The sequence below is a fragment of the Sorghum bicolor genome, chromosome 5 (genome assembly GCF_000003195.3).
Source record: "Sorghum bicolor cultivar BTx623 chromosome 5, Sorghum_bicolor_NCBIv3, whole genome shotgun sequence".
Lineage (NCBI taxonomy): Eukaryota > Viridiplantae > Streptophyta > Magnoliopsida > Poales > Poaceae > Sorghum > Sorghum bicolor.
Genome location: NC_012874.2, coordinates 14,512,077 through 14,539,346, shown reverse-complemented (window position 1 = coordinate 14,539,346; position 27,270 = coordinate 14,512,077). Strand labels below are relative to the sequence as shown.

At 40.8% G+C, this 27,270-nt stretch overlaps 2 protein-coding genes across 8 annotated transcripts; both read right to left on the bottom strand.

The window, feature by feature from the left end:
* LOC8071576 lies at positions 18,493-20,010 on the bottom strand. 3 transcript variants are annotated; one of them, XM_021460733.1, is made up of 4 exons: positions 19,714-20,010; positions 19,347-19,451; positions 19,118-19,199; positions 18,493-18,928 (listed from the first exon to the last, which is right to left on the bottom strand). In XM_021460733.1, exons 1-4 carry the CDS (start codon positions 19,742-19,744, stop codon positions 18,892-18,894), a joined length of 255 nt encoding a protein of 84 aa, XP_021316408.1. In that variant the 5' UTR covers positions 19,745-20,010; the 3' UTR covers positions 18,493-18,891. The 3 variants fall into 3 exon arrangements, with proteins under 3 accessions (XP_021316408.1, XP_021316410.1, XP_021316409.1); XM_021460735.1 differs by having other exon boundaries at positions 19,347-19,458; positions 19,714-19,959; XM_021460734.1 differs by having other exon boundaries at positions 18,541-19,030; positions 19,714-19,958.
* On the bottom strand, positions 25,329-26,638 carry LOC110435296 (helicase SRCAP-like). Of its 5 annotated transcripts, none has more exons than XR_002452922.1 (4): positions 26,313-26,638; positions 26,064-26,170; positions 25,779-25,920; positions 25,329-25,602 (listed from the first exon to the last, which is right to left on the bottom strand). XR_002452922.1 is itself a non-coding variant. In XM_021460730.1 (4 exons), the coding sequence occupies exons 1-4, from the start codon at positions 26,320-26,322 to the stop codon at positions 25,563-25,565; spliced, it is 354 nt and encodes a 117-aa protein (XP_021316405.1). In that variant the 5' UTR covers positions 26,323-26,638; the 3' UTR covers positions 25,329-25,562. The 5 variants fall into 5 exon arrangements, 3 of the variants coding, with proteins under 3 accessions (XP_021316405.1, XP_021316407.1, XP_021316406.1); XR_002452923.1 differs by having other exon boundaries at positions 26,094-26,170; XM_021460730.1 differs by having other exon boundaries at positions 26,009-26,170.

The following is a 27,270-nucleotide window of genomic DNA, read 5'->3' as shown; positions in this document are numbered from 1 at the left end:
ACTCACGGAGAGGAAATACAGACAGCCTAAAACAGAATCTTTTTTATGCATCTTTCCCACGTATCCTTTGAGAGTATCTACTACAAATTTGCACCAATTCAATTCCTTAACTTTTGATAGATCAACCAAAGAAGGATAGCACTTTGGGCTGATGCACAAAGCTGTGCTCCCACACAGAAAAGTTGAGATAGCAACCATGAGCCAACACCGGAGGTAGTCATCATTTGCTTCCTTGTTTGCACACAGCCTTTCTGTTATTGTTGTAATTGCAGGAGACCTTCCGTTGTCAAAGTTGCACTTTTCATTGATGAAACTAATTGCACTTCCATTGAATTCATATTTAACCTCATCTTCACCCATAGGTAACCCTAGTATTCTGTTCACAGCAGCTGCATTTACTTTAATCTTCCCTCTTCCAGGAATTACAAGCTCTTCTGATTCACCATCCACATTCTTCACAAGCCATTTACTTAGGGCAGATGACAATCGACCACTTCCTATCTCAAGCAAGCCTCCAAAGCCAGCATCACTAACAAGCTTCCGCTGGGCCTCTGACATTTCCTTGTACAATTTAAACAGTCTAGCAGGCGTTGCTCTATTCCTTACACCCAGAAAAAAATGCAAAAAAAAAGGGAAATATAAAAACAAAAAAATATAAGATTATATACACTTATAAAAAAGGATGATTCAAACATACATGTGTCCCGCTAGTGCGACCACCACCAGCGCCCCTCTTTTTGGTAGCCATTGTCTGTAATTAAATTTAAAAAAAAGTTAGAAAAAAATCATACTGATTCAGAAAAAAGCATACACAACTACCAGCAGGAAAAAATGGCATGCAAAAAAAAGCAAAAATGGTGATGTTGTAGTGGATTGCATTTTCTTAGGCAAAGAAGTGTCATTCATTAGGCAAAAAATGCAATTCAACCCAGAAAACTAGAGTGCAGGTCCAAATGCCTACCTCAATACCTAATAACCAGCCTTCTTAAGCTACAACGAAGATCGAATTTTAGCTTAATAGAATACTAAAATTACAATATAAGCTTCAGCAACCATGTGGGACACCAAAATACGAGTACAAATCAAATTGTGATGCACAAAGAACATATCAATCCAATGGATTAACCATCACAATGCAAACCTGATTACAGTCTAGCTAGCACTTCTTGTACGTTTGAGCTGATGATGTTCGCTTGTTGTTGCACTGCTGCTGAACTGATTAATTAAATAAAATGCAATCCAACCGAGAAAACTGCAAAGAGAAAATGCAATCTAGCTGAACAAGCTGCTTCCACTAGTATGAAAAAGAACAAAGGGTTGAGCTGCGCTAGACTGGCAAACTGAGAAACAAAACAGAGAACTCAAGTTGTTCAAGAAAATCTGAAACACTAAAACAGGAAGAAACTAGGAGAATACAGAACTGGTTCAATCCAAGAAAAATTAAAACACTGGCACTCAAAAAAACTATGTAGTTTCTGAAGCGAGAAAAAACTATGTAGTTTCTGAAGCAAAAAAAAGAAGAATGTGGATGGTGTGTTTGCTTCTGTGTTGCTAAATACCAGGTTCTTTCTTACTAAGCTTACCTAAAGATATTGAAACAATGAACAATGATCTGACTGCAGGCAGCACAGATGCACCAGATGAAGGTAGAAGAGTCCAAAAAGTACCAAGAACTACGGAATGCAGAAGAGGAAGCTCTTGCGCTAGTTGAAATGGAGAAAGCAAAGTGCAGAGCTGCACTTGAGGCAGCAGAAGCTGCACAGAAAATTGCAGAGCTCGAGGCGCAGAAGAGATTGATAGCAGAATGGAAGACAAAGCGGGAGGCTGAGGATAGGAAGAAAGCAACTGATGCACTGAACAAAAATGATATCCGGTACAGGAGATATTCCATTGATGACATAGAAGCTGCTACACATAAGTTTGATAAGGCGCTAAAGATAGGAGAAGGTGGATATGGACCAGTATATAAAGCAGTACTGGATCATACTAATGTTGCTATTAAAATCTTAAGACCAGATGCATCACAGGGACGGAAACAATTTCAGCAAGAGGTAAATCTGATACAGCAATCACAGATTGTGCTAGCCTTGAAATTTATGAAACTTTAGCTAGTAAATTCTTTGCTGATATGGTCAGTCTACATTGCACAGCTTTTCTCATCTAAATATCACTAGAAGAGCATCAAAACACCATTCTGTCTATTTTCAAGAAAACTATGTAGTTTCTGGCACTCAAAAAACATAAAACCTGAAAAGCTGAAAAAAATTATGAAGTACTATAACTTAACCACAAATAAAACAAAACAATTACTAAAACAATCTCTAAACTTATTGTTCTTGAGTTGCAGTAATAGATGAGCTAGGTGGGTAGCAAAACACTAGTACTATACTAGTACCTACTGGAAACAATGGATAGAGACAGACAAACTGCAGTAACTTAAGACAAGCAGGTAGCAGGACATATCCGTGAATATACTTAGTAGCAGCTTAATAACTGTTTGTTCGATTCACTGAAGACCACACACCAACACAAAATCATAGAAGAGCAGAGCAGGTGCTACCTAGGTACTAGCAGGTGTTGGAATCGGCATCCATACCATACATATTGGCGAGCAAACAAGGAACAGTAGGAGCTAAGCTAATAAGCTACTACTTGGTGATGGCGTATATGATGCCGGGGATGTAGGCGAGGAAGGTGAGGAGGAGGCAGATCCAGAACTCGTGTCTGCACCAGAACCACAAATGAATGAAATCTAAAATCAAATGGAAGACACAAATGTCGACAGCACGCACCATAAGCTTTAGTAAATGACGGCTTACGCCTACGCCATCGTCTACGGACAGCAACAAGCACACTCTCTCCCCTCCGTCCGAGCACCAAAGTGTCTGAATCGAGCAGCACAATACAGAAAACAAAGAGAAAGCAAACACTAGAAGCCTGTTATGCAGGGAAGAAAAAAAACAGCCCAACAAGAAAACAGAAGCTGTCCAAAAAAGAAACAAGTCCATTCAAGATAGCACAAATCTCAACAAAATCTCAGCCATAGAAAACTGATTGTTTAAGAGACACAATAACAACCGGTAGATGAATAGAAATCTGAGAGTAGTGCTACCTAAAATTAGAAACTGAAAATACAAAATGAAAAATACTAACTGCAAATTGCTAACTGAAATAGATAGCTGCAGTTGCAATACAAAAAACACGAAGCAGCTGAAAAAAAAAGCTAGGAGACCATGGCAAGCCGCTGCTCAAACTTGAAGCCAACATAAACTTGACTGGCATTTATGGTGACATTTTGGGGGCAACTAAAAAAGAAAAAAAAACTGATATTGTTGCCTACATAAATGATATATTGTTGCCTACCGAATGTTATGTTATTGCCGATTTGAATGCTTATTATTGCCTATGCAGTGTTAAATTGTTGCTTAAATTTACAAAGGTGTCAAACGCATAATCTCAAAATACACCTGCTAAACTACTTAGTCCTCTAGTGTGAGCAAAGCTGAATGATCTTAATCAAGTACTCAATAAGCAACTGCATGCATGTACAAGGGGATGACCAAAATTAACATTTCCATCATTCAATCACACACTTATAAATAAGCACCGGGCACATCATTTAGGCAAACAATGTAGACTAAAAAAGTAAGAATAGAATCTATGTTCATTTGTTCGAAACCGGATCCGCATCACACCACCTCACGCTCAGCCCAAAAACAAAAAGGGCCCTGCTGTAGCAATGTGGCAAATACACCTACACAGGAGCGCCAACGAAAAAATACTCTCTACCGGAGTTGCGGGCGAAGAAGAGAGGGGCGTGCGTGTGTAGCTGCGGCCTACAGCTTGGATGGATGGATGGGATGCCTGAAGAAGAAGAAGTAGAGTACCTACGAGACGACGTCGCAGACGGCGAGGCGAGGATGTCGGCGCAGGAGACCTTGTAGGCGCACTTGGGGTCAGTCGTCGACGGCGGCCTTGGCGCGGGTGACGAGGTCCAGCGCGTCCCGTGTGACAGCGTCGTGTCGGCGCTCGCGCTGTGCTCGTCGTTGGTGCCCGACAACAGCACCGACGCGCCACAACCCTAGGAATCGGAGTGAACTAGACGAAAACAATGGTCAGACAGGGACGGGCGTCAATCTATCCATTGGATCCAGGAGAGGATGAAGGGGGAGGAGGAGAGGATGAAGGGGGAGGGTGGAAGCTGAGGGCGACGAACCTGTGCGGGATCAGGGTCGAGCTGCCTTTGATTCCTCACCCCATTCTCTACACAAAAACCCTAGGTCAAAACAACGAATCCCACCGAAAAAATCAAGCAGAGAAGATGGGGGATCGAGGATGAAGGAGGGAGGAGGGGAGGGGAGGGGAGGGGTGGGCGACGAACCTGTGCGGCATCCAGAGAGAGGACGGCCACGAACCTGTGCAGCAGTGGGGATGAAATGCTGGGTGGAAAAACTGACGGGCGCGGTTACCAACGTTTGAAATGACAAGTCCAGACATGCCAATGACCTGTGAGGCCGCGGTTGTCCGCATGCCGCTTTGCAAAAAGCGCGTGGGAGATTGGAGTGTGCGTGCAGTAAGTTAATGGCGCGGCCGGCCAGAAACAAGTCTTTACCATAAATTAATATTGAAACTATGTTAGGCTAGAGGATTCAACCAATGCAACATGCAATATATTTATATATACAATTACTTTGTATATAAAATTATATTAATTACAAACATCACACATCAAAGTTTTTTGTTTACAGACATATGAAGTTTCACATCTGAAACCTCTGCTCTAATAACCCGATCGATAGCATGTCGTCCTCATATCCTTGGACAAGTGTCAACACTTCCACCCTGCAGTAGTCCTCAGGGATCTCACTACCATGGAATTGACGCCCTAGGATCGCAAGTCCTGTGGCTACTTCCCTTGTACGGTTATTGTTAAAATCATACCTTATGACTAGGGAGCAGCACGATTAGCAAGGATCCACGGGTCATCTTTATATCCCACCTTACTTAGATCAAGAACTCTGACCCCATAATTATCCACTGTGACATGTTTATCTTCAACCCATTGACATCAAAACACAGGGATCTAAAATGTACCATAGTCTAGTTCCCATATGTCCTCGATGAAGCCAAAGTATGTAATAATATCACCAGTTTTGTCATCTATGGCCTCGCATCGAAGAACACTATTTTGTGTCATACTCTTTTGGTCCTTGGACTTGGTATGAAATGTGAATCCACTTATGTCATAGGTTTGCCATGTTATGACTTGGCGTGATGGTCCAGATGCCAAAGCCTTGATGGTTTATTTCTCAATTGTTTCTCCATATGGAATGTCCTGCTCCCTTAGCCATGTATACAACTGTTTCTTGTGTTCCTTCATTACCCAATCCTCTGTTTGCCTAGGATTATGTTCTCGAAGCTCATTCATGTGTTGTTCAATCAAATGCTCCATTATGGAGAGCTGATGTAAGATGCTGTGATGTGCCTCAAGTACTGTATTGTAATCTGGTGGGATGAATGATTTCCATCCAATCCTCCCACATCCATGTAGCCTACCCTCATGTCTTGACGGAGGCAAACCTATTGCAACCTGGTCTTTTAGGACATTATTGTAGAATGGTCCTCCAGACTCAATCGCCTCTTCGGTACAATACCCCTCTATCATGGACGCCTCGAGACGAGCACGAGTTGATACATAGCCATTTAGTATTGACATAAAACGCTCGTATGTCCACATTTCATGCAGGTACAGGGACCCAGTGCCTGTATTTGTGGAACCAAGTGCACCACAAGGTGCACCATGATATCAAAGAATGATGGGGGGAAACACATCTCAAACTGTGACACTGTTTCCACTGCGAAATCCTGAAGGGACTCTAACTCATCACGGTCAATTACCTTTTGTGTGATCTTGTTGAAAAAGTAGCACAATCGTGTGACTGCCATCTTTAAGAATACTGGATTTATAGCTCTTATTGCAATAGGGAGGAAAGTAGTTAGCATGACATGACAATCATGTGAGTTGTAGTTGGTGAGTGCTAGGTCTTTCATTGACACAAAACTCCGTATGCTAGAGCAGAATCCAAATGGGACTTTTAATTTCTTCAACCACTCACACATTACATGTTTCTCATCTATGTAGAGGTTGTAGGTTGCTGCTGGGAGATGGTACTTCCCATTTTCTTGAAGAACGTGATGAAGCTCTTTTTTTTATGCCTAACTGCACCATGTCAAAGCGTGAATTGAGTCCTTCCTTTGTCTTGGTCTTGATGTCTAGCAATGTGCCAATTAGACTTTCGAACACATTCTTCTGGACGTGTATACCATCGATCGCGTGTCGTACATCCAAGTCTTTCCAGTATGACAAATACTCGAAGAAAATGGACTTCTTCTTGAATGTTGTCCCTGGAGTTGATTTGACATCCTTTCTTGTTTTTCCATCCTTTGTCTTCTTTCCAAACACAAATTTAATGTTGCTCACTATTTTGAAAACTCTATGGCCTTTGCTATTACCTAATGGTGCATCTAAGTTCCTTTCATCATTATAGTCAAAGTACTTGTCCATATTTTTCAGGCGGTACTTGTGTCCTTTCGATAAGAAGCGTCTGTGCCTCATGTACACTATCTTCTTAGATGCATTAAGGACACGTAATGGGTTTCATCTATGCACACCACGCAACCAACCTTTCCCTTGAATTGCCCTGATAAAATAAAGAGAGCAGGGTAATCGTTGATCGTAACAAAAATAATTGCTCTTAGCGTGAATGAATCTTTGTGATACTCGTCGAACATTTGAACACCTTTTTCCCATAACATTTTCATCTCCTCCATCAATGGCTCCAAGAAAACATCCATGTCAACTCCAGGTTGGACTGGTCCAAAGATAAGTATGGTTAGCAAAAGGTATTTTCGCTTCTGCATCAACCATAGAGGGAGGTTGTAGATGGTGAGAATCACCGGCCATGTGCTATGCTTGCTGCTCCTCTTAGCAAATGGATTCATTCCATCTGTAAACAGTGTGAACCTAACATTCCTTGGTTTGCTGGCAAAGTCTCGGTGGTTGTCATTGAAATCTTGCCACTGCTTTCCATCGGCTAGATGGCCAAGCTTGCCATCATTTTTGTGCTCATCAGAAGCATGCCAACTCATAAGTTTTGCATCCTCAGGGTTAGCAAACAAACTCCTCAGTCGATCTACCACTGGAAGGTACCATATCACTAAAGCCGGAATCTTTTTCTGCGCATAATAGTCAACCTCTTCTTTATGTTTGCTCATGGGTTTTGAACTCTGTTGGGTGTTCTTTTGGGCCTTCTTTCGCTTCTTCCCTGCTTTACACATGGAGGCAGCACAATCCTCTCAATAGTCTTTGTTTGTCTTGTACCGACTTACACCGCACTTTGGACAACTATGCAAGTCCTTGTAATCATCACCTCGGTACAAGATACAATGATTTCTACACGCATGGATCTTCTCGACACCCATAGTCAGCGGACGATCAGCTTCTTTGCATAGTACGTGTTAGCACACACTTTGTTCTCTTTTGGAAGCATATCACTGATAATACTTAAGAACACATCGAATCCAGCATCAGACAAACCATACCTGGCTTTTGCCATCAACAGTTTTAGCACAGCTCGCAACGTTGTGTACTCTTTGGTACAACCTTTAGACTCATCATACAAAGGCTCTTCTGCTGCCTTCTTCAAGGCCTCCATCCCTTTCATTAATAACATTGATGGTTCAGTATGACGACACAGCATTGCCTCCAAGAATTATGCATCTTCCGCAGCCGTATCATTTGGTAAGACATGAGTTCTTGCACCATCATTTCCCCCCAGCAAATCAACCAGCGGTAACATTTGGCACAACATGTTCACTCTAGGGTGTGTCGTGGAAAAACTGATCAGTAGGCATGCCTAGACCATCGGTGTCGATGTGTGCTGGGTCCCCAACTATATAAGGCGCTGAGCTACCCTCTCCATGCTTTGTCCATATCAAGTAATCCTTCATAAATCCTCGGCAAATTAGATGAGAAATGATTACTTCAGTATCTTCAAATAGAAGAATATTTCTGCAGTCGTAGCATGGACAATATATATGCTTCGTCTTTGTTCTCAAAGCATGGTTCTTAGCGGCATCAACAAACCTATGCACATCGGGTATATATGATAGATCTAGTCTTGATAAGTTATACATCCATAAGGATCTCTCCATCAGGACCTGTTGAAAAATTAGTAAATTAATTGAAATATTGTCTAGGAATATTTGTTATCAAAAATAAAAGAACACCTAACAATTAAATAAAATTGAAAAAGTAAAACAAGTATAAAAAATAAAGACAAAACCCTAAATAATAATTCAAAAAAGAACACCTAACAACTAAATCAAATTGACAAGGTACAAAAACACTGTTGATTAAAACTAAATATATATCGTTATATCACTAAAATAAATTTGAGAAGGAAACATAGAAATGGTGAGAGGAGAGGCAACATCTTAAGCAACCTCGTACATGAAAAATGCTTATTGCATAATTAAATCAAATTTACATAAAAAATAACATCCTAAACAATATAATTTAAAAAACTAAAAAGAAAACTTATCTTTTTCTCTCTTTCCAAGCATGGAAACACCATTCATGGAAACTACTACATATATATTTCTTGGATTCACTAATTAGAGAAGGAAACATAAAAAAGAAGAGACGAGAGACATCATCTAACCATCTTAAGAAACCTCATTTGAGCAAATATAGACCATACCTAGCTATTCTACTCTCTCCCTCTCATGGTGAAACCCTAGATCAAAAAGTAGCTCAAATTGAGCAAGAGGGCACAAAAAGAAGCATTAGAGGCATCAACTAACCTTTCTTAGCCACCTCCTTCCAAGAAATGAAGATCAAAACCTCCCCCTTGTATTTTGGAAAAATCTGGACCTCCAAGATGGGCCGCAATGGAAGGTGGCTGCGAGCTACAGTTCTGCCCGAGGAGGAAGAAGCAGGGCTAGGGGTATTTTTAGAACGATCAATCTCAGACGCTATGGAAGGTGACTCCGATGTGCAATTCTGTTCGAGCAGGCGGTTCCCATACTAGGGGCGCCATCAGAATGATAAATCAAAGCCGTTCAGTTATGTGAACCGCCTGTGTTAATACATTTGCACAGGTGGTTCGCATAACTGAACCGCCCGTGTAAATGAACCATTTACACAGGTGGTTTTCTTACAATAACCTCCTGTACTGAGCCTTTTATACAGGTGGTTTTCAATTCTAGCCGTACAAATTTACAACACAGGCGCATTATAATTAAAACCGTATGTGCAAATGTTTTACCCCGCCGGCTTAGAACTTCTGTGTACTAGTGTTATTTATATTTAGTGCTTCATGTATTTGCCGCAAGATTCGTGTGATGGAGAATGTGGAAAATTTTGTAAAATATTTTGGGAACTAAACAAGGTGCTAATGAACGATGAACAGTGCTAGATGAGCAGAGTCTGCACACACACGACCTGTTGAAGCCGTGACCAATTAAGAACAACATCAACAAATAAACAAAAGACATGCGAACTATGGCTGAAAATACTGTTCGCTGATTTATCGTGGAAGAAAAACACTGTCTGACAAAAAAAATATGGCTGATAAGACAAGCGAACGGGCTCGGTCCATGAGTTAATTAGTTGTAGGCAAGTACACCTACTACATACGCACCTGCAGTTGATCGCAGCAGATTTGCCGTGAGAGCTATTAGCAAGCTAGGCCTCACGCTTTGAGTCGGAGCTCACTCGTGAGGAGATGGGAAGGGAAGACGACCATGACTTGGAGATCGATGCCATTCACAGCATCTGTCTACACAGTCTAGAATTGCACACTCTCTACTTCTTTATGGGCCAAGTCTTTTGCAGCCACCTCCCATTTCGTAAGCTAAAAAAAAATATCCTGAATCGTTTACGGAGACTTGGCAAAGTCTACAGGCCGACCAACCACACTGGTGGTACGTGGTGCCGTCGCCGTCGGCAACTCGGCACGTTTGTGTGCATGTGTAAGGACCAATGAATGATATTGTTCGGTGTGGAACCGGCCGGGTCCTACATACCAGCGGTTGCTTTCAGGAACAACCCCTGATTAGGATGTGCTTTAGTGGCTTCATTAGTTATTTCTATTAAAAATCAACTGGTTGTTCTTGTCAGTTTCATTCCTTGATATTTTTGCGCGAGTGGTGAAATTATTTTGTGTGTATATATTGATGTTACTTATATATCTAGTGTGTGTTCTCGTTTAGATTTCCATCGCCTACTTTTATGGCTCCAGTTTATTTGTTCGGTAATGCTTACTGTAGGGCGTCCGTCCATCCGGACGGATCCGTCTGCGCGCCCCCCGCGTCTCGTGCTATGATCTTTTCTTAGTTATCGTGACTTTTTTTTATTAATTTATTTCCAATCACCAATTACTCCTCTCACCACTCGTGTCCCCAGAATATGTTGCTGGTGTCTTGTCTACATCACATCCCACTTGTGGTCTCGGTCTTTTTCCTTGGTCCCCATGCTATAATAATCTGTCAGGAGCACAACAATAGTCCACCACGTAGGTTATGCTGACAGTATTGTGTATGGTGTGTCCTATTCATATACAATTGAGAGTGATGCCATACATATGCCGTAATAGAGTGAATGGAGTTCGTGAGAGGAGCACTCACATCTGCAACACCATTTGCTTCTTAGATGCTCCCTCGTGATCGTAGGCATCGAGCTTCGTACCGGTCTATGCGTTTGATGTTTTATGTGGACGTTGTGCATAGTCTGCTCTCTCCGTTCCAAAAAAATATCGTTTTAGGTTTTCGTGACACAAGCTTAACTCGATTCATAGACAATATGTGCAATATTTGTATCTTTAAATAAATTTGTTAAAAACTAGACTTAAAGATCTTTCCAATGATACTAATTATGTACTATAAGTATTAATATTTTTTAGTATATATTTAGTTAAAGTTATTTCTCGAGAAGCGCAAATAACACTTATTTTTTAGACGGAGGGAGTATGTTTCAATGGCTATATTTGTATGTTGTAGTTAGAGCTTCCAAATGTTTCAGCTGTTTTATTTAGATGTTGCACTTTTTTATCTGGATATTGCATATGTTGAAGTGCCTATATACGTATGTTGCAAATGTATGTTCAAAATGTTGCGCATGTTTTAAGTGTGTTTAGCTAGATTTTGCATATATTGCAATAACTATACGTGTATGTTGCAAGTGTTTGTTCCAAAATGTTTCACATGTTTTAGATGCATGTTTGACTATACGCGTATCTTACAAGCGTTTGTTCCAAATATTTTTACCTGTTTTAGTCGTATGTTACAATTGTTTTATCTGAATATTACATATGTTGCAGTGACTATACGCATATATTGTAATTGTTTGTTCCAAATGTTTCACCTCTTCAGAGTATGTTGTAGTGGCTATGCATACTCTGGATGTTACAGGCATTTTATTCTAATTTGTTTCAGCATGTTGCAATAACAAGTACTACTCTCTCTATGATATAACTCGGACATGCACAGGCTACAGGCATCTAGACACGTACAGGCTACAGGCATCTAGCTAGTACTACCTATCTCTATCATGCGAGCCAGCTCCAACATACTTGGATATGTGTGCAAGGGACACAGAACCAAAGGATGGCCCTCTATCAGGTCAACACATGGATATGTGCATGACCTTTCTTCTCTTTCTTTCACATGCAGTTGGAGCAGTGTCTCAGTTCTATGGTCCTATGAGGCAGCGTCGTAGGGCACCTAGTGCTCCCTCCTTTTCTCTCACATGCAGTTGAATGGGCCCTACGCATGTGCTAATACAGATGTAACCACAAAGAGTAGCAAGCGCAGAGGTCAGTAGAAAAGGTACAAGGCGGCGTCGTAGGCACAGCAGTAGACGAGCGTCCGGACGCGCGTATCAGTTTGGACGTCCGGGCGCTAGTATAACCGTTGTTTGTTGGTTAATTTAGTGTTGTTTAGTCTTCCAGAAAGGACTCTTCGATTCGGTTATTTAGGCCTCGTTCAGTTGGAAATTTTTTTTGGTTTTAGGTACTGTAGTACTTTCATTTGTATTTGATAATTATTGTTCAATTATAGACTAACTAGGCTAAAAAATTTCGTCTAGCAAATTACAGACAAACTATACAATTAGTTTTTTTAATATATATTTACTGCTCCATGCATGTACCGGAAGATTTAATGTGATGGAGAATCTAAAAAGTTTTTGGAAACTAAACAAGGCTTTAGTTCGTTATTGTTTTATAAGGACTGAATTTCCAAATTTACGTCTTATTGTTATGCTTCCTATTTTACTTCACACAAACCAGAGGCTTAACAACGCCACATGTTTTATTCCACTATTCAACTCATATTTGGGTACCTATTTTATTATATGGAAAAGTTCAACACAATTTAAAGGCATAGTTTTCTTTTATGGATTGTGCTCATTTCTTAATGTAAAGGCTAGTCATGAGTAACTTGGCAGGTAGCCACATTATGTGGCTGTAATGTTCATTAATACTATGAAGGACCAGAAACGAGGACCAGAGGAGGGTGAATGGAAGCCTCAAATTTCTTTTGAAACTCTTGATCCTTGGCTCGCAAACAATCCAAAATAAACACTCATCAAAGATATGAGATACACGTGCTAACTAGTAACAAGATACCACACGTGAAGTATTAGGCACACCCAAAAGTAATCGAGCACTCATGGAAACAAACTCTCAAAGAAATGGATCGAAGTGCACAAAACTTTGGACTCTGTAAACCAATCACTATGCTATAAAAGATAATCATTACCTGACTATCACTCTGCCGGTTACTTTTAGAACTGACAGTGATAGGAAGACTACCACTACCAGTTCGTGGCTTCCACCATTAGTGATAGCCCATTCTATCGTGAGTTGGAATCCTAATGATGGGAGGTTCCAACTCTTGTTTGCTTGTTCTGGTATTATGAACACCTAAAAATTCTTGTCCCTATATGAAGCCAGCCTCTGTTGGTTTCTAGAAAAACTAAAAAAATAAAAACATCATCCCTATGTTAAGCCTACCACTACTAATGGTTTCAGAAAACCTAAAAAAATAATAAAAAATTGATATACTTTTAAGACTCAATCATATGGCCTACTTGTTAATAATAACACCTTCCTGTCACTACACCACACGCTCATTTGTAAGTATATATCAGTGCTATTTTGAATACCATTTTATAATATTGTGTTGAATATTTTTTGCCTACCAAATGAACTCAAAAGCAAAAAGTTTCAATTTCAGAGTTATAAATCTTGTTAAGCACTACAACTTTGGTGTAGGATGTGTCTCCATCCAAGATTGTTTGAAGATTTCAAAATTTTGAATCTTAAAATATGTGAATTTAAAACAATTATTTGAGACACAAAAGAATTTAAATAAGAAATTTATTCATCATTGAACATCTAGATCAGGTCGGCCACTACAATTTTATTATTAACTTTGTGAACATTGAAAGTTGTTTGGAAAATTCTAAATTTTGAATTTGGTATGACCTTAAAACACTATGACATTAAACAACTATAAATAAAAAACTTTTCAACTACAAAGTTATAAATTATATTAATAGATACACAAAAGAATTATATAAAAAATTTATCAACGGTAAACATATAGATAAGGTTGGCCACTACATTTTTGTTATTAACTTTGTGAACATTGAAGGTTGTTTGGAAATTCTAAAATTTGAACTCCAAAATCTTTGAACTTAAAACATATATACGAGACTTTGAACAACTTTAAATCAAAAAAGTTTCAAATACATAGTTATAGATTGTATTGATAGCTACAAACTATAAGCCGTGTCAACATTCAAGTTTGTTTGAAAATTTTAAATTCTATATTTCATAATTTATTAACTTAAATAATATTTTGAGACTTTAAATAGATTTAAATAAAAAAAATATTAACTACAAAATTGTAGATCATGCTGAAAGCTGTAACTTTGATATAAAGTTTGTCTTGATATGAGTTCATATTAAAAGAATAATTTGTTTTTTTATGCAATTATAAGTTATAATTTTTTTGATGCAACTTTTCAAGAGACGTGTCTCTGATGATGCCCACCTCTGCCAAGATATCTTAAGATCATGCCTCTATTAATCACAGAGGCTGTTTTTGTGGTAGTGTAAATATGCCAGTTAAACCAACCCATTTAACTCGAGTGTTTTTTTACTTATTTCATTAATGATCTCTTATAACTGTTATTGAGCAAAATAAACTAGATCACGTTAGTTGATTGTCATGGATTGACCCCACTTGCATTAGTGCATGCCTAAACAAACTTGCCATATGCATGAATCAAAAGTTTTTGTTATGTGCACTTTTCACATATCAGGTTAAAGTAATGCCACACACTACTACAATAAAGCACAACAGGGGGGCTAACTAAGCACTGTAAGGGCGGTTGGCATAACCGCCCTTATGCAAAACCTTCTTACAGTGGATTCCACTGTAAGAGCGGTTCAACACGAGCTCCCCTTACAGTGGTCCACTGTAAGGGCGGCTGTGAACAGCAGCCGCTCTTACTAGTGACCACTGTAAGGGCGACTTGTGTGTCCAGCCGCCCTTACTGTAAGCATTAGTAAGTTTGAACCACTCAAATTTTGAATTTTGAAATTTTCACACATACATGCTAGTTTTCGAAACCCTAAATGGTCTCAACTCGAAAAGTCATGAATACCAAGATTACTCCACTCATTAAGATCTACATTTTATACATAGGTCATTTTTGCATTTGACAAAGTGTTAAGAAAGTGTGTTCTAAATTCACAAGTCTCACATATAGTTTCATAAAGTCTATGTGAGATTCAAGACTTTGTGACTAGTGTTTACTAACACTTTCTCAAATGCAAAAATTAGCTATGTATCAAATGTAGATCTTGATAATTTCTAACACCCTTGTATTCAAAAGTTTTTTATTTGAGGTCATTTGGTGCCTTATTTGACCAAGTTTGACCAAGCCACATCTTGGATTTTTAAAACATGTGACTAGAGTTTACTAAACCTTTTCTAAATGGTAAAATTAACTATGTATCAAATGTAGATCTTGATAATTTCTAACACCCTTGTATTCAAAAGTTTTTTATTTGAGGTCATTTGGTGCCTTATTTGACCAAGTTTGACCAAGCCACATCTTGGATTTTTAAAACATGTGACTAGAGTTTACTAAACCTTTTCTAAATGGTAAAATTAACTATGTATCAAATGTAGATCTTGATGAGTTATAACACCTTTGTATTCAAAATGTTTTTATTTGAGGTCATTTAGTGCCTCATTTGACCAAGTTTGACCAAGTCAAATCTTGGATTTTAACAAAAATACACTTTATCTGAACCCTAGATGGTCTCGAATACAAAAGTAATGAATACAAAGAATATCAAAATCATCGAGATCTATATTTGGTATAATGGTCAACTTTTCATTTGACAAAGTTTGAACCACTCAAATTTTAAATTTTGAAATTTTCACACATACATGCTAGTTTTCGAAACCCTAGATGGTCTCAACTCGAAAAGTCATGAATACCAAGATTGGTACACTCATTAAGATCTACATTTTATACATAGGTCATTTTTGAATTTGACAAAGTGTTAAGAAAGTGTAGTTCTAAATCCACAAGTCTCATATAGTTTCATAAAGTCTATATGAGATTCAGGACTTTGTGACTAGTGTTTACTAACACTTTCTCAAATGCAAGAATTAGCTATGTATTAAATGTACATCTTGATAAGTTCTAACACCCCTGTATTTAAAAGTTTTTCATTTGAGGTGATTTAGTGCCTTATTTGACCAAGTCACATCTTGGATTTTTAAAACATGTGACTAGAGTTTACTAAAACTTTTCTGAATGGTAAAATAAACTGTGTATCAAATGTAGATCTTGATAAGTTCTAACACCCATGTATTCAAAATTTTTTATTTGAAGTCATTTAGTGCCTTATTTGACCAAGTCACATCTTGGATTTTTAAAACATGTGACTAGAGTTTACTAAAACATTTCCAAATGGTAAAATTAACTATGTATCAAATGTGGATCTTGATGAATTATAACACCTTTGTATTCAAAATCTTTTCATTTGAGGTCATTTGTTGCCTCATTTGATCAAGTTAAATCTTAGATTTTAACAAAAAGACACTTTGATTGAACCCTAGGTATTAACTACAAAATTAATGAATACAAATAATGTTAAACTCATCAATATCTACATTTGGTTTAATGGTCAGCTTTTTATTTGGCAAAGTTTGAACCACTCAAATTTTAAATTTTGATTTTTTTCGACGCTACATGCCTGTTTTCGAAACCCTGGATGGTCTCAACTCAAAAAGTCATGAATACCAAGATTGCTCCACTCATCAAGATCTACATTTGATACATCGACCATTTTTATATTTGACAAAGTGTTAGGAAAGTGTAGTTCAAAATATTGGATTTTTTAAAAAAGACACTTTGACTGAACCCTAGATTGTCTCGAATACAAAAGTCATGAATACAAAACTATGTATCAAATGTAGATCTTGATGAGTTCTAACACCTTTGTATTCAATTGTTTTTCATTTGAGGTTATTTAGTGCCTCATTTGACGAAGTTTGTCCAAAACTAGTGTAGGGGCGGCTAAGGATTGAGCCACCCTATGACTAGTGTTTACTAACACTTCCTCAAATGCAAAAATAAACTATGTAATAAGTGTAGATCTTGATGAGTTGTACAATTTTAGTATTCAAAAGTTTTTCATTTGAGATCTTTTAGTATCTCATTTGTCCAATTTTGTCTAAAACCACTATAGGGGCGGCTGATGATTGAGCCACCCCTACAGTAGTCCACTCTAAGGGCGGCTAGTGATTTAGCCGACCTTACTGTGACCTACCACTGTAAGGGCGGCTGATAATACTAGCCGTCATTACTGTGGCCACTGTAGGGGCGGGTGACTAGTTGGGGCCCATCTGAGCCACTGTAAGGGCGGCTCCAAAGCCAGCCCCCCTACAGTGGAAGGAGGTGGCGTTCTCTTAGTGCTTTTTTCACGTAGTGACGTACGCCCTTTATCTTTGAATTGATTTTAATAGTTTGCAAACAAAATCATTAAAATCACACATATAATGTCATAAACATATACATTAAGCAAACTGTAGAAACGCCGTGTGTCGTCCCATTAAGCACATAGTTTGGGCCTGTTTGGAATGCCAACATATTTGTAATCCGTAGTGAATAGTAGGATTTCTATAGAAATATTATTTTTTGTGAACCTATAGAAATATTAAACGTTACCACATTGACAGCAGAATCATTCATCGAGGACGTAAAATTATAAAAATAAAAGCATATAGCAAAAACATGGATCTTTTTTTTTTGTTGAAAGAGAGTTGAAAACCTCCTCATAAGAGCAACTCCAACAGATATGCTATCCATGTTATCTTGGATATTTTTACATTTTTAAAGTAAAAATTAAAGTCCAACATGTATGCTATCTGGTTAGTTTGCTATTTCTAAACTTTCGTTTGTCATATATAGTATGTCGTCCTCACTAGCTATCCTATACAAAGGCTGTTGTGGAACTCTATGCTTTGAGTGAGTTTTTTATTTTATACAATTGCTAAATCTTGTAGTTTAGAATATAATTTTATCTAGTCTCTTGGAGATGCTTAAGTAGCTGACTGCATGCTACTAGCTAGTATGCAATTTTTTTTAAAAAAAAGGAGGGATAAAATTTTTCCAAAGTTACAAATGCATAGTTCGGTTTAAATACGTAACAAATATATCTGAGAATAGGGGAACAATGAGAACACATATGAAGTAATCAAGAAAGCAAAGTCTATTATTTTTTGTTCGTTCATCAATTCTTGGCAAAAAGATCTTTCTCAGAAAAGGAATTTTATTATTCCAGTACATGCATAAGTTATGCACTTAACCATCCGTTATTTCAGGGTCAAGCTTATATTCAAAGAAAGATCTCCCATACCACTTCACGTTGCAGTAACGCCTTGCCCCGCAATCAACATGTTCCTCTAAAGAGAGTTTGCATAAAGGAAGCATACTGTTTTTTTTCCTTAAAAATAATATCATTTCAGTTGCCCAACAAACAACTTCTATATATCCAGAAACATATTTATTTTATCTTTCCTTCCTATGCCAGCAAGCCAACTTACAAGGATATGAGATGCACAAATTGCTAATACACAAATATCTTTCATGGACAATTATACTAAGTAAACTCAGCACAAACCATATTTGCCAGCTTTGTTGCTGATAGTTTCTTAATTTACACCACTTAACATATGAAACCCTATTCATTGAGTTTTTACAAGTTCATTGGGTACGAAGCCAGTTAAAAAAGGGTCACTTGGTCCTCGTCATTTATGTATGCTTTGATTAGGTTAAATGGTTTAGATGTTCCAACGCAGCATATGTACAAGACTGAGTCACCTGATAGAGCTTCAAAGTTAACTTGACACATGTATATATTTGTATACACGAATGGCAATTCATGATTCATACAAGTTCACAATAGCCGCAAGCAAAGTAAATAGTAATATACAATTACACATTGACATTTTTTTTTGAAATGAAAGCATATCGTTTGAAGGGGGGAGAGAATAATTAAATTAATCAGCTGGTTAGATCTATTTGAACTACTACGTGACGATGTTATGGATGCACAAGGATGTGTATAAATAAGTGATCAAAAGTGGAACAATGAGGAAAGCAAACAAGAGTAGCTTCCAGAGCACAACAAGTTGCAATTCAGATACATTTGATTTGATTTGTAGAGCCTCATCCCAAATTTACTCCAATCCTCCTGTGCACAGTTCATAGCAGGGCTGCAGGAGGCACTGCTTGATCTATTCCGCAGCTCCACCGCCGGCGAGGCACGGACAGCTGCAGCCCGGAGACGGAGAAGAAGGAAACAGATTAGCTAGATACGGGAAGCATTGATCAGTCGGCAGTTGCTACGCAAGAACGTCGATGTAGAGTTGTGAACTGGATATATATATGGTGCGTAATAATTAGTTATTAAGTTCCTTGTGTGTACTATATATAGTGCTAATAGTCAGAGATTAGGATTACCATTTGGCCAAGAAGCTTGGTGTGCTGTGCTTAGTGGTGGTTTGCTGCTTGTGATGGCTCTCCGGACGCCCAACGAAGTAATCTTACATTCGGACAAATTGAACAATTAAACGGGCCCAGTTTTAATTTGGCAACAAGACAGGACAGGAGATAGCAAATCGAACACACAGGAGATAGCAAATCGAACACGAATGAATTGAAGCGGTCAAGCGGCAGAGAATGAACCTACCGCCAGGAGTTTGCGCGGTCGCCGGGTTCTGCTCGCCGGCGGCGTGCGGTGGCTCTTCCGTCTTGTCGGCGGCGTGGTTGGATGGACGGCCTACGAAGTAGCCTCCTGCACGCTGACAGAGGATTAAAGGAAAACAGAGTGTACTGTATCTTCACCGTAGGAATTAATTCAAGACAGGGCAGGGGAATCAACTCGACGATTTGGCCACAGGAGTTGAAGCCAGTTAACAAGTGATGATATATTGATATATAATACAGATGCACCAGAAAGAAAGGGTACTCGCTATTACTCTCGCTGAAGTGGATGGACAATCGATCATCATAGATAGAAGAGCCTGGCTAGTTTCAGAGAGAGAGAGAGAGAGTACCAGGAACATCGCTCATCTGATCGCTGCTCATGGCGGATCTGCCGGCGGCCTCTTCCGGTCTTCCCCGGCCCCTAGCTAGCCTAGCCTCTCCCGGCGCGGCTGGCAAGACACGAGGCGGCCAACAATGCCGCAAGGACAGACGAGACGACCGAGACGGCTACAAGTCAAGAAGAGAGAGAGAGAGAGAGACTTTTCAAAGAGGGACAGAGAGCTCTCGCGGCCAGACTGGCCAGCAATGATTCAGCTCCAGCACGAGCACAAATGACCTTGGGCTAAAAAATAATAATTATCCAACTAGCTCTGCCTGCAATGGTTGCGAAATTGAGATGGCAAAGAGCCAGAGGCTTGGGGCGTGTTTACGAGGGTGGCCCACCCTCGGGCTGCAATGTACGTTGTTTGTGCAGTTGGCCCAAGCCGCAGTCCAGTCTCGCACAGCCAAAAGGGGCGCGCGCCTCCGCCTGGCCTCAGAGAAACACCGCTAAGGTTCGTTTCTCTAGAGCTCGGCTGGTCACGGTGCGCGGCGGGCGGATTTGGGTGCGATTGGCGGGTGTGAGGGTGGCTGAGGCGGGCTCGCACGGGAAGGTGAAACCTCCGCCCGCGCTTTCCACCCCGGCGAAATCGGTCGCCTATAAGTATTGCTGCCCTCCTTGTGGACTCCTCCTTCCTCTCTTCGTCGATTCGCCTCCCTCTTCCCTCGTGAGACGGCGGTGTTGAGCACTGCTGCATGGCGACGGGGTAGTCCTCCCGTGGTCTTCTCTCCATTCCCCTTTGGTACAATGTCGGCGCGCAGCTGCTGTTGCCGGGACTCCGCGGTTGTGGTGGCCTCTTCCGCCTCTTCACGTCGTCTCCTATCGGATCTGCTTCCCCTACATCCAGATCTACTTCCTCTTCGCCTGCGTGGTTACGACCCCGAGCCCAAGGTGAAATCCAACTGCAATCTTGTTATACATTTGTTAGGATTCGGTGCAAAAGCATGGTCTTTATGATTTCTTATACTCTTTCTTGGTTCATGTGTGATTTCATACTTATTTTTGTTCTGCCCGGTTAAGATGATGTGAAAATGGTTATGATTTCGTACTTGTTTTTGTTCTGCCCGGTTATGATGATGCGAAAATGGTTATCTTGTTTTTAGATTGGGTCGATGATGTTGTCCATTTATAGCACAGGGAGGCATCACTTGTATGATGCAGCCGTGCTTTCCTTCTTAGATCATTCATTGTGCAAACATGTTGATGCCCGGCAGGGCTTATTTAGCTGAATAGATATCTGTTTTTTGTATGCATGTAGATGGATCCCTCTTTGAGCCGTGACATGTTGTGTAGGCAGCTGCTGCCTTGACAGTAGTGATGGTTTCTTTTGTTAGTACCAGGCTGAAGAGAAAAAAGCCTGAACCTGAAACTGTCCCTGACCCTTTGGCACCTATTATCAGAGAACAAAATGAACAACACAGACAGAGGACATTGAGCCTCATTTACCACTCCACTGATGTAGACTGTATTTCATGCTTAGAATGAGGAGAGCACCTTTTTTTACTTTGTGCACAATTTTTAGAGAGAGACAACTAGTCAATGATAGAGAAGGGGTCTCTATAGAGGAGCAGGTTGCCATGTTCCTCCATGTAGTTGGCCACAACCAAAGGTTTAGAGTAGTGCACAGTTCCTTTAGGAGATCCATTCAAACAGTACACAAGCACTTTCATCAGGTTTTGTATGCTATTGGAGAGCTTAGGAGTGAAATCATCAAGGGACCTAGCTCCACCACTCACCCTAAGGTCTTGGGAAGTCATAGGTGGAATCCATACGTAAAGGTAATTGTTTACTTGGGGTTCATTAGTTGTTCATACTCTATATTTTCTGTCACTCACTTGTCTGGTTTTAGGATTGTCTTGGTGCCATTGATGGCACCCATGTGCTGGCAAGGGTGCCTAGGCACATGCAGCAAGCTTTCAGGGGTAGGAAAAAGGATCCCACTCAAAATGTCATGGTTGCTGTTGACTTTGGTCTCAAGTTCACTTATGTACTAGCTAGTTGGGAGGGTTCTGCCCATGATGCTCTGATTCTGGCTGATGCCATTCAGAGGGATGATGGGTTCACTATACCTGAAGGTAATTGCACAATCACATTCATGAAATTGTACACCTAAATAATATCACATTGCCTGACAGTATATGTGCCATTGTAGGTAAATTTTATTTGGCCGATGCTGGGTATGCATGCCGCAATGGTTCCTACCCCCTTACAGGGGGTCAGGTACCATTTGAGTGAGTTTGGCAGCAGAAATCGACCCACCAATGCCAAGGAACTTTTCAACCTTAGGCATTCATCACTTAGAGTCACTGTGGAGAGGGCTATGTGCACTGAAGAATAGGTTTCGTATCCTTGACAACAAACCCTTCCACAAGTACAAGACACAGGTAAAACTTGTGTTGGCTTGTGCCATCCTCCACAACTAAATCATTGGCTTCGACATTGATGAACATGTCCCTGCTGAGGAAGGATTCATAGGGAGCCTTCCTGATCCAGTAGATAGTGTTAGCCAAGAACAAGATTTAGTTGTCATGGCTCAAAAGAGGGATGCAATCTGCAATGCTATGTGGGAAGGGAGGGAAACCTCAAGGGTGTGATGCTTAAAAACGTTTTGCTGGGTAGCCCTGCTATGGAACTCTTGTTTGTACTATGAAACTATGATTTATTGCTGGACATGGCTGAGACCAATTTTTTTGTTTGACATGCTTCTTAATAACATTTGTGTGCAGTTGCCCTTACTTATTGGTTTTCATATTTGACTTGTTCATGGTATTTTGCTTTGTTTGTTATTCCTGATTTTGACATGGACAACACAGCTAGGATGCCTTCACTGCTTGAGGTTGTGGTTGGTGCTGAGGGTGGTTTTGTTGGAGCTGCTGATGTGCTTGATGAGATGATTAGGACTGGGTCTGCTGCTGCTGTTGTACGAGGTACTGGAGGTGGTGTTGTATTAGATGCTGCACTACCTACTGGTACTGCTCCAGCAACAACTGATGATATTCGTCATGCTTCTGGGGGTGGTAGAGCTATGAGGTGGAACAACAACACCTCAGGTTTTGTGCTTAGGAGAATGGCTCAACTTGTAGGGGATGATAGCAGGCCTGACAAGGTCTTCAAGGATAAGGATGTCAACCATGTAGGGGATGTTGTGTACAAAGGCTACAAGCCTGGAGTGTACAAACACTGGGCAGACTGCAATGCCCAGGTTGCTGGTTTTAAGAAGAACTGCTACTAGAGGTTTCCAACAAAGGAGGCAGTAGCCTCTTTCTTGGAGTACATGGGCTGTGATGAAGATGCCATGGAAATCAGAGTGTTTCCAAATCAATATTGCATCAATGAGCCCAAGAAAGTTGTTGCTACGATGAACATCTTCCTTCCTATTGCTATATCTCTATTTGTGCTTTTCCTGGCCATGCTATTGTATGTATCTAAATCTGGTTGCACTTGTCCTGCAAATAAGTAGGTCCTGCAGCTGTTCCATGATGACCTGGTATGTTCTATACCGAGGTAAGCACCCAGGTGTATACTCTAATTGGACAGAACTATGTCTTGCTCTGGCTGGAGGGGAGAGTAACTTGTATCAAGGTTTCAAAAGTAAAGATGAAGCTAATATTGCTTTTCTAGCTTTCAGATTGACTACTGTCTCCTGAATTTGCATGAATTTCACTGGCCTATGATGTTGTAACTGAGGCCCAAATCTGATGTTGTAATAGGGCACAATTATGTGTGGATCATGCATTTCCTTGACCAGTACATGCTTTATCTACAAGCATATGTCCACTAATGACTCTTGGTGCTGCTCATTTGGTTTGTATTATATTGCTATTATGGATGCCTTTAAGGGAACATTAAGCTGATCGTCTAGCCTGTGATGTTTCAAGTAATGTCAATAACTGACTTATGATGAGGCTTACAAACTGAGGCTTTGAATTGCATTGTGTCTCATATTTCTGCAACCTATGGGCCTGGCTGTGACCTGGTGCACAAACACAATCTCATTTTAGTAGTTGGAGGTAGTTGGATGATAAGCGAGGCTACGGCTTGGTTGATAAACACAAACTCCTCTGGACCAGGCTGGTTTCGTGCAGAGGCACAAACAAAGCTGGTTGCAGCCGTTTGGACTGGCTAAACCCGGCCTGGGCCTTGGGGGCAGGCCTGGCCGCCTCCGTTCAACCTCGCAAACACGCCTCTGGAATCTTGGTTGGACACAAACACAACCTTGTGCCTGTCCCAGTCTCAGTCAAGGTCTTGTTTACTTTTGAAACGTTTTTGGATTTAACTATGTAGTATTTTCGTTTTATTTAGTAGTACTTAGTATCTAATTATTAACTAATTAAGTTTAAAAGATTTATCTTTTGATTTACAGAAAAACTATACAATTAGTTTTTATTTTACTATATATTTAATGCTCCATGTACGTGTTCAAATATTACTTTTGATGGGTTAAACGTTTTTGGTCGTGGAACAAGGCGTGCCTGTAATCACAGCGATAGTCGGCATCACCGTCCCGAAATATCAGCGGATATTGTGTGACAAACCAACCATGGCCCTTGTTTACTTTCCAAAATATTTTGTAAAATTTTCCACATTCTTCGTCACATCAAATCTTATGGCAAATGCATGAAGCACTAAATATAAATAAAAGAAATAACTAATTACACAGTTTATCTGTAATTTACGAGACGAATCTTTTAAAGTTTATGATTAGATAATATTTGTCAAATAGAAACGAAAGTGGTATTATTTATATTTTGCAAAATATTTTGAAAGTAAACAATGCCCTAACCGAAATATCCTACACACGATTTGGATAGTTTTTACTATAATTTCAAAAATATCCTTGCACGGCCGGACAGCACAGTCAACGCTTCCGTACGGGCGATGGTGACTACTGTTTGGTCTTGTTTAGTTTAGAAAAAATTTAGATTTAACAATTATAGCATTTTATTTGTATTTGATAATTATTGTTCAATTATAAATAAATTATAGATGAACTATATAATTAGTTTTTTTTATATTTAATGCTCCGTACATATGTCATAAGGTTTGTGATAGAAAATTTTGAAATTTTTTTGGCAACTAAACAAGGCCTTAGCCCCATTCTCCTACGTGGTAACGAAATAATATTACACACACAGCAAGATTCTGATTTTTTTCATGGCGAATTTTTCATGTGCCAACACTGTTGATCCTATTCTTAACCAATTCTCTTGAATAGCCTAGGCTTATTAACTCAAATGAAGATTTTTTTTTGAGAGTTGGAATTTTAAGTGCAATGGTTTTCTTATTGGAGAAAGTTGTACCTACCTTTGGGTAAACTGAAATATAACTGTCATCTTGAACCTAATAAACCAACGAAACTAGTATAGTGCCCTGTTTCACCAACAAAGACGATGTTGTGGAGGAAAAAACTTTTTGGCCCGGTCCCTCGCCAAGTTGTTTTTCATGGATTCCACCACGGCTTCTGTCCATGATTAACTCAGATGATCAAGTGAAATCCGCATTTAATAAATAAAACAAAGCGATATATAGCTAAAGCATTAGTCCTAGAAAACGTCAATAGTCTACAAAATACTCCAGGAAGCAACGTAGTTGAATTTGTAGTTCCATTGAATATTCAATATTTCAGAATCAATGTAAACAAAATCCAAGTGTACAAGAGAAAAAATATCAGCTTCTTTCATATGAGTACAAGACAATAATGCAATGAAGCTCCCCCGATCCCTCCAGAAAACTTCAATTGTCGTCGTCGTCGTCGTCGTGGTCTCTCTCTCCCGTTGATTTCGTACGATCCGCGGCTGGAACTGCTCTCAAGTCTCAATCTTATTGCTCGGCAACTCGACTACCACCGAAGCACGGGAAGCTGCAGCCGGAGACGGAGAAGAAAGGGATTATATATCATCCATCCATCACTAATCAATTTCAGTACTACTAGTAGTGTAGAAAAGAACAAATTAGTTTATGCGAGTTCGAATGGTAACCGTAGGTTGGTAAATTAAGTTGCTCTGATGGGTGATGGCGAATCAGTCGAACATTTACCATCTGGGCAGCAAGCTTGATCTCTTTGTTGTGTGACCATGAGCAGGCAGCGGAGATGGAGCTGGCTGTGCTGGCTTTAGCGTCTTCTCAGGGCTCACCGGGTGACCCACGAAGTAACTGTAACTGTGCGTTGCTCCTGCGACTGCGAACAGCCCAACACGAGGTTTAGTTAACAAGAAACAGAGCAAGTCGAGAGACGATATAGCAATCCGAAATGAATCGCCCTTAACTAAGGTCACAAGCAAGCATTGGTGCCGTGGACGGACCAGGAGTTTGGGTGCTCACTGGGATTTGCTCACCGCCGGCGGCGACTACCTGGGGTGGTGCTTGTTGCGTTCCCGGTGCCGGCGCCGGCGCCGTGTACGTGGTTGGGTGGCCAACGTAGTAGTCCGCTGATGAGCAGGAACCAAGGAAACAAATCGAGAAGGTATATCTCACTCTCAGTAGATGATGATTAAGAGGAGTTGAGTTGACGAGATCATGAGAGGGAGACTGATCGATCGCCTAGACGACAGAGAGGGAGGCATCACTAACCGCTGCTCATGGCGGAGATCGATGCCCAGGCGATCAGCTAGCTAGCTAGGTGCCACCGCCCCTCTCCTTGCCGACGGCCGATGGGCGATGGCCACGAGCCGCACGGCGGAGCCGAGAGGAGGAGACGACCAGGAAGGCCGACGAGGCGGCCGGCCGGTCGCCCAGGTTGGAGTTGTTTGGAGGAGAAGCAGAGGAAGACGCTTTGTCAGCAAGCTCCTCGTGGTCTACCAAGTTCCGCCGTCAGCGTCCACACGGTAGCTTCCACCTCTATCTCATCTTGCGTTGCTTGTGTGAAACCGCACGCCGCCCGGCTACACTCTGTCCGCGCTTGGAAAAGCAACCGGCGGAGGAGGGTGGGCGCCCGGGCGATCCCCTCTTTTGGCATTTCTGTCTCACATCCGTGAGCATCTTCGAGCGACTTTGCAAATGAATTTTGCATTTGGTGTTATTTGCAAAGTCTCAAACTCATTTGCAAAGTCTAAAAATAGTCCAACTCCAAGGGACTTTGCATTTAGACTTGACAAACTCAAAGTGTAGACCCCACCTCCGAATTTTTTTTCACCGATCGTGCCCGCGCGTTTTTTCCCTTCGCGCCATTTTGACGTACGTCGTGCGTGCCAGTCGCCGCCCAGGCCAGGTCACCGCCAGTTGCCGCCCGGCCCAGGTCTTCGCGCCAGTCGCCGCCCAGCCCATGCCGTGTTCGTCGTTCGTCGCCGTCGTCATTCGCGTCAGTTCGGCTCCGTCCACCTCCGTCCTCCATCGAGGGAAGGTCCCCGCGAGGGAAGGTCCACCTCCGTTCCCGCGCCGTGGCAGCGTACGTCGTCGTCCAGACACCTTGGCGGCGGAGGGATCCTTCCCGAGGAAGCTGGAGGGTGGGCGCGCACGGCAGCTAGAGGGACGGTGAGCACACGCGGCAGCTGTAGGGCGGGCGAGCGCGGCAGGGAGGGTGGACGGGCGT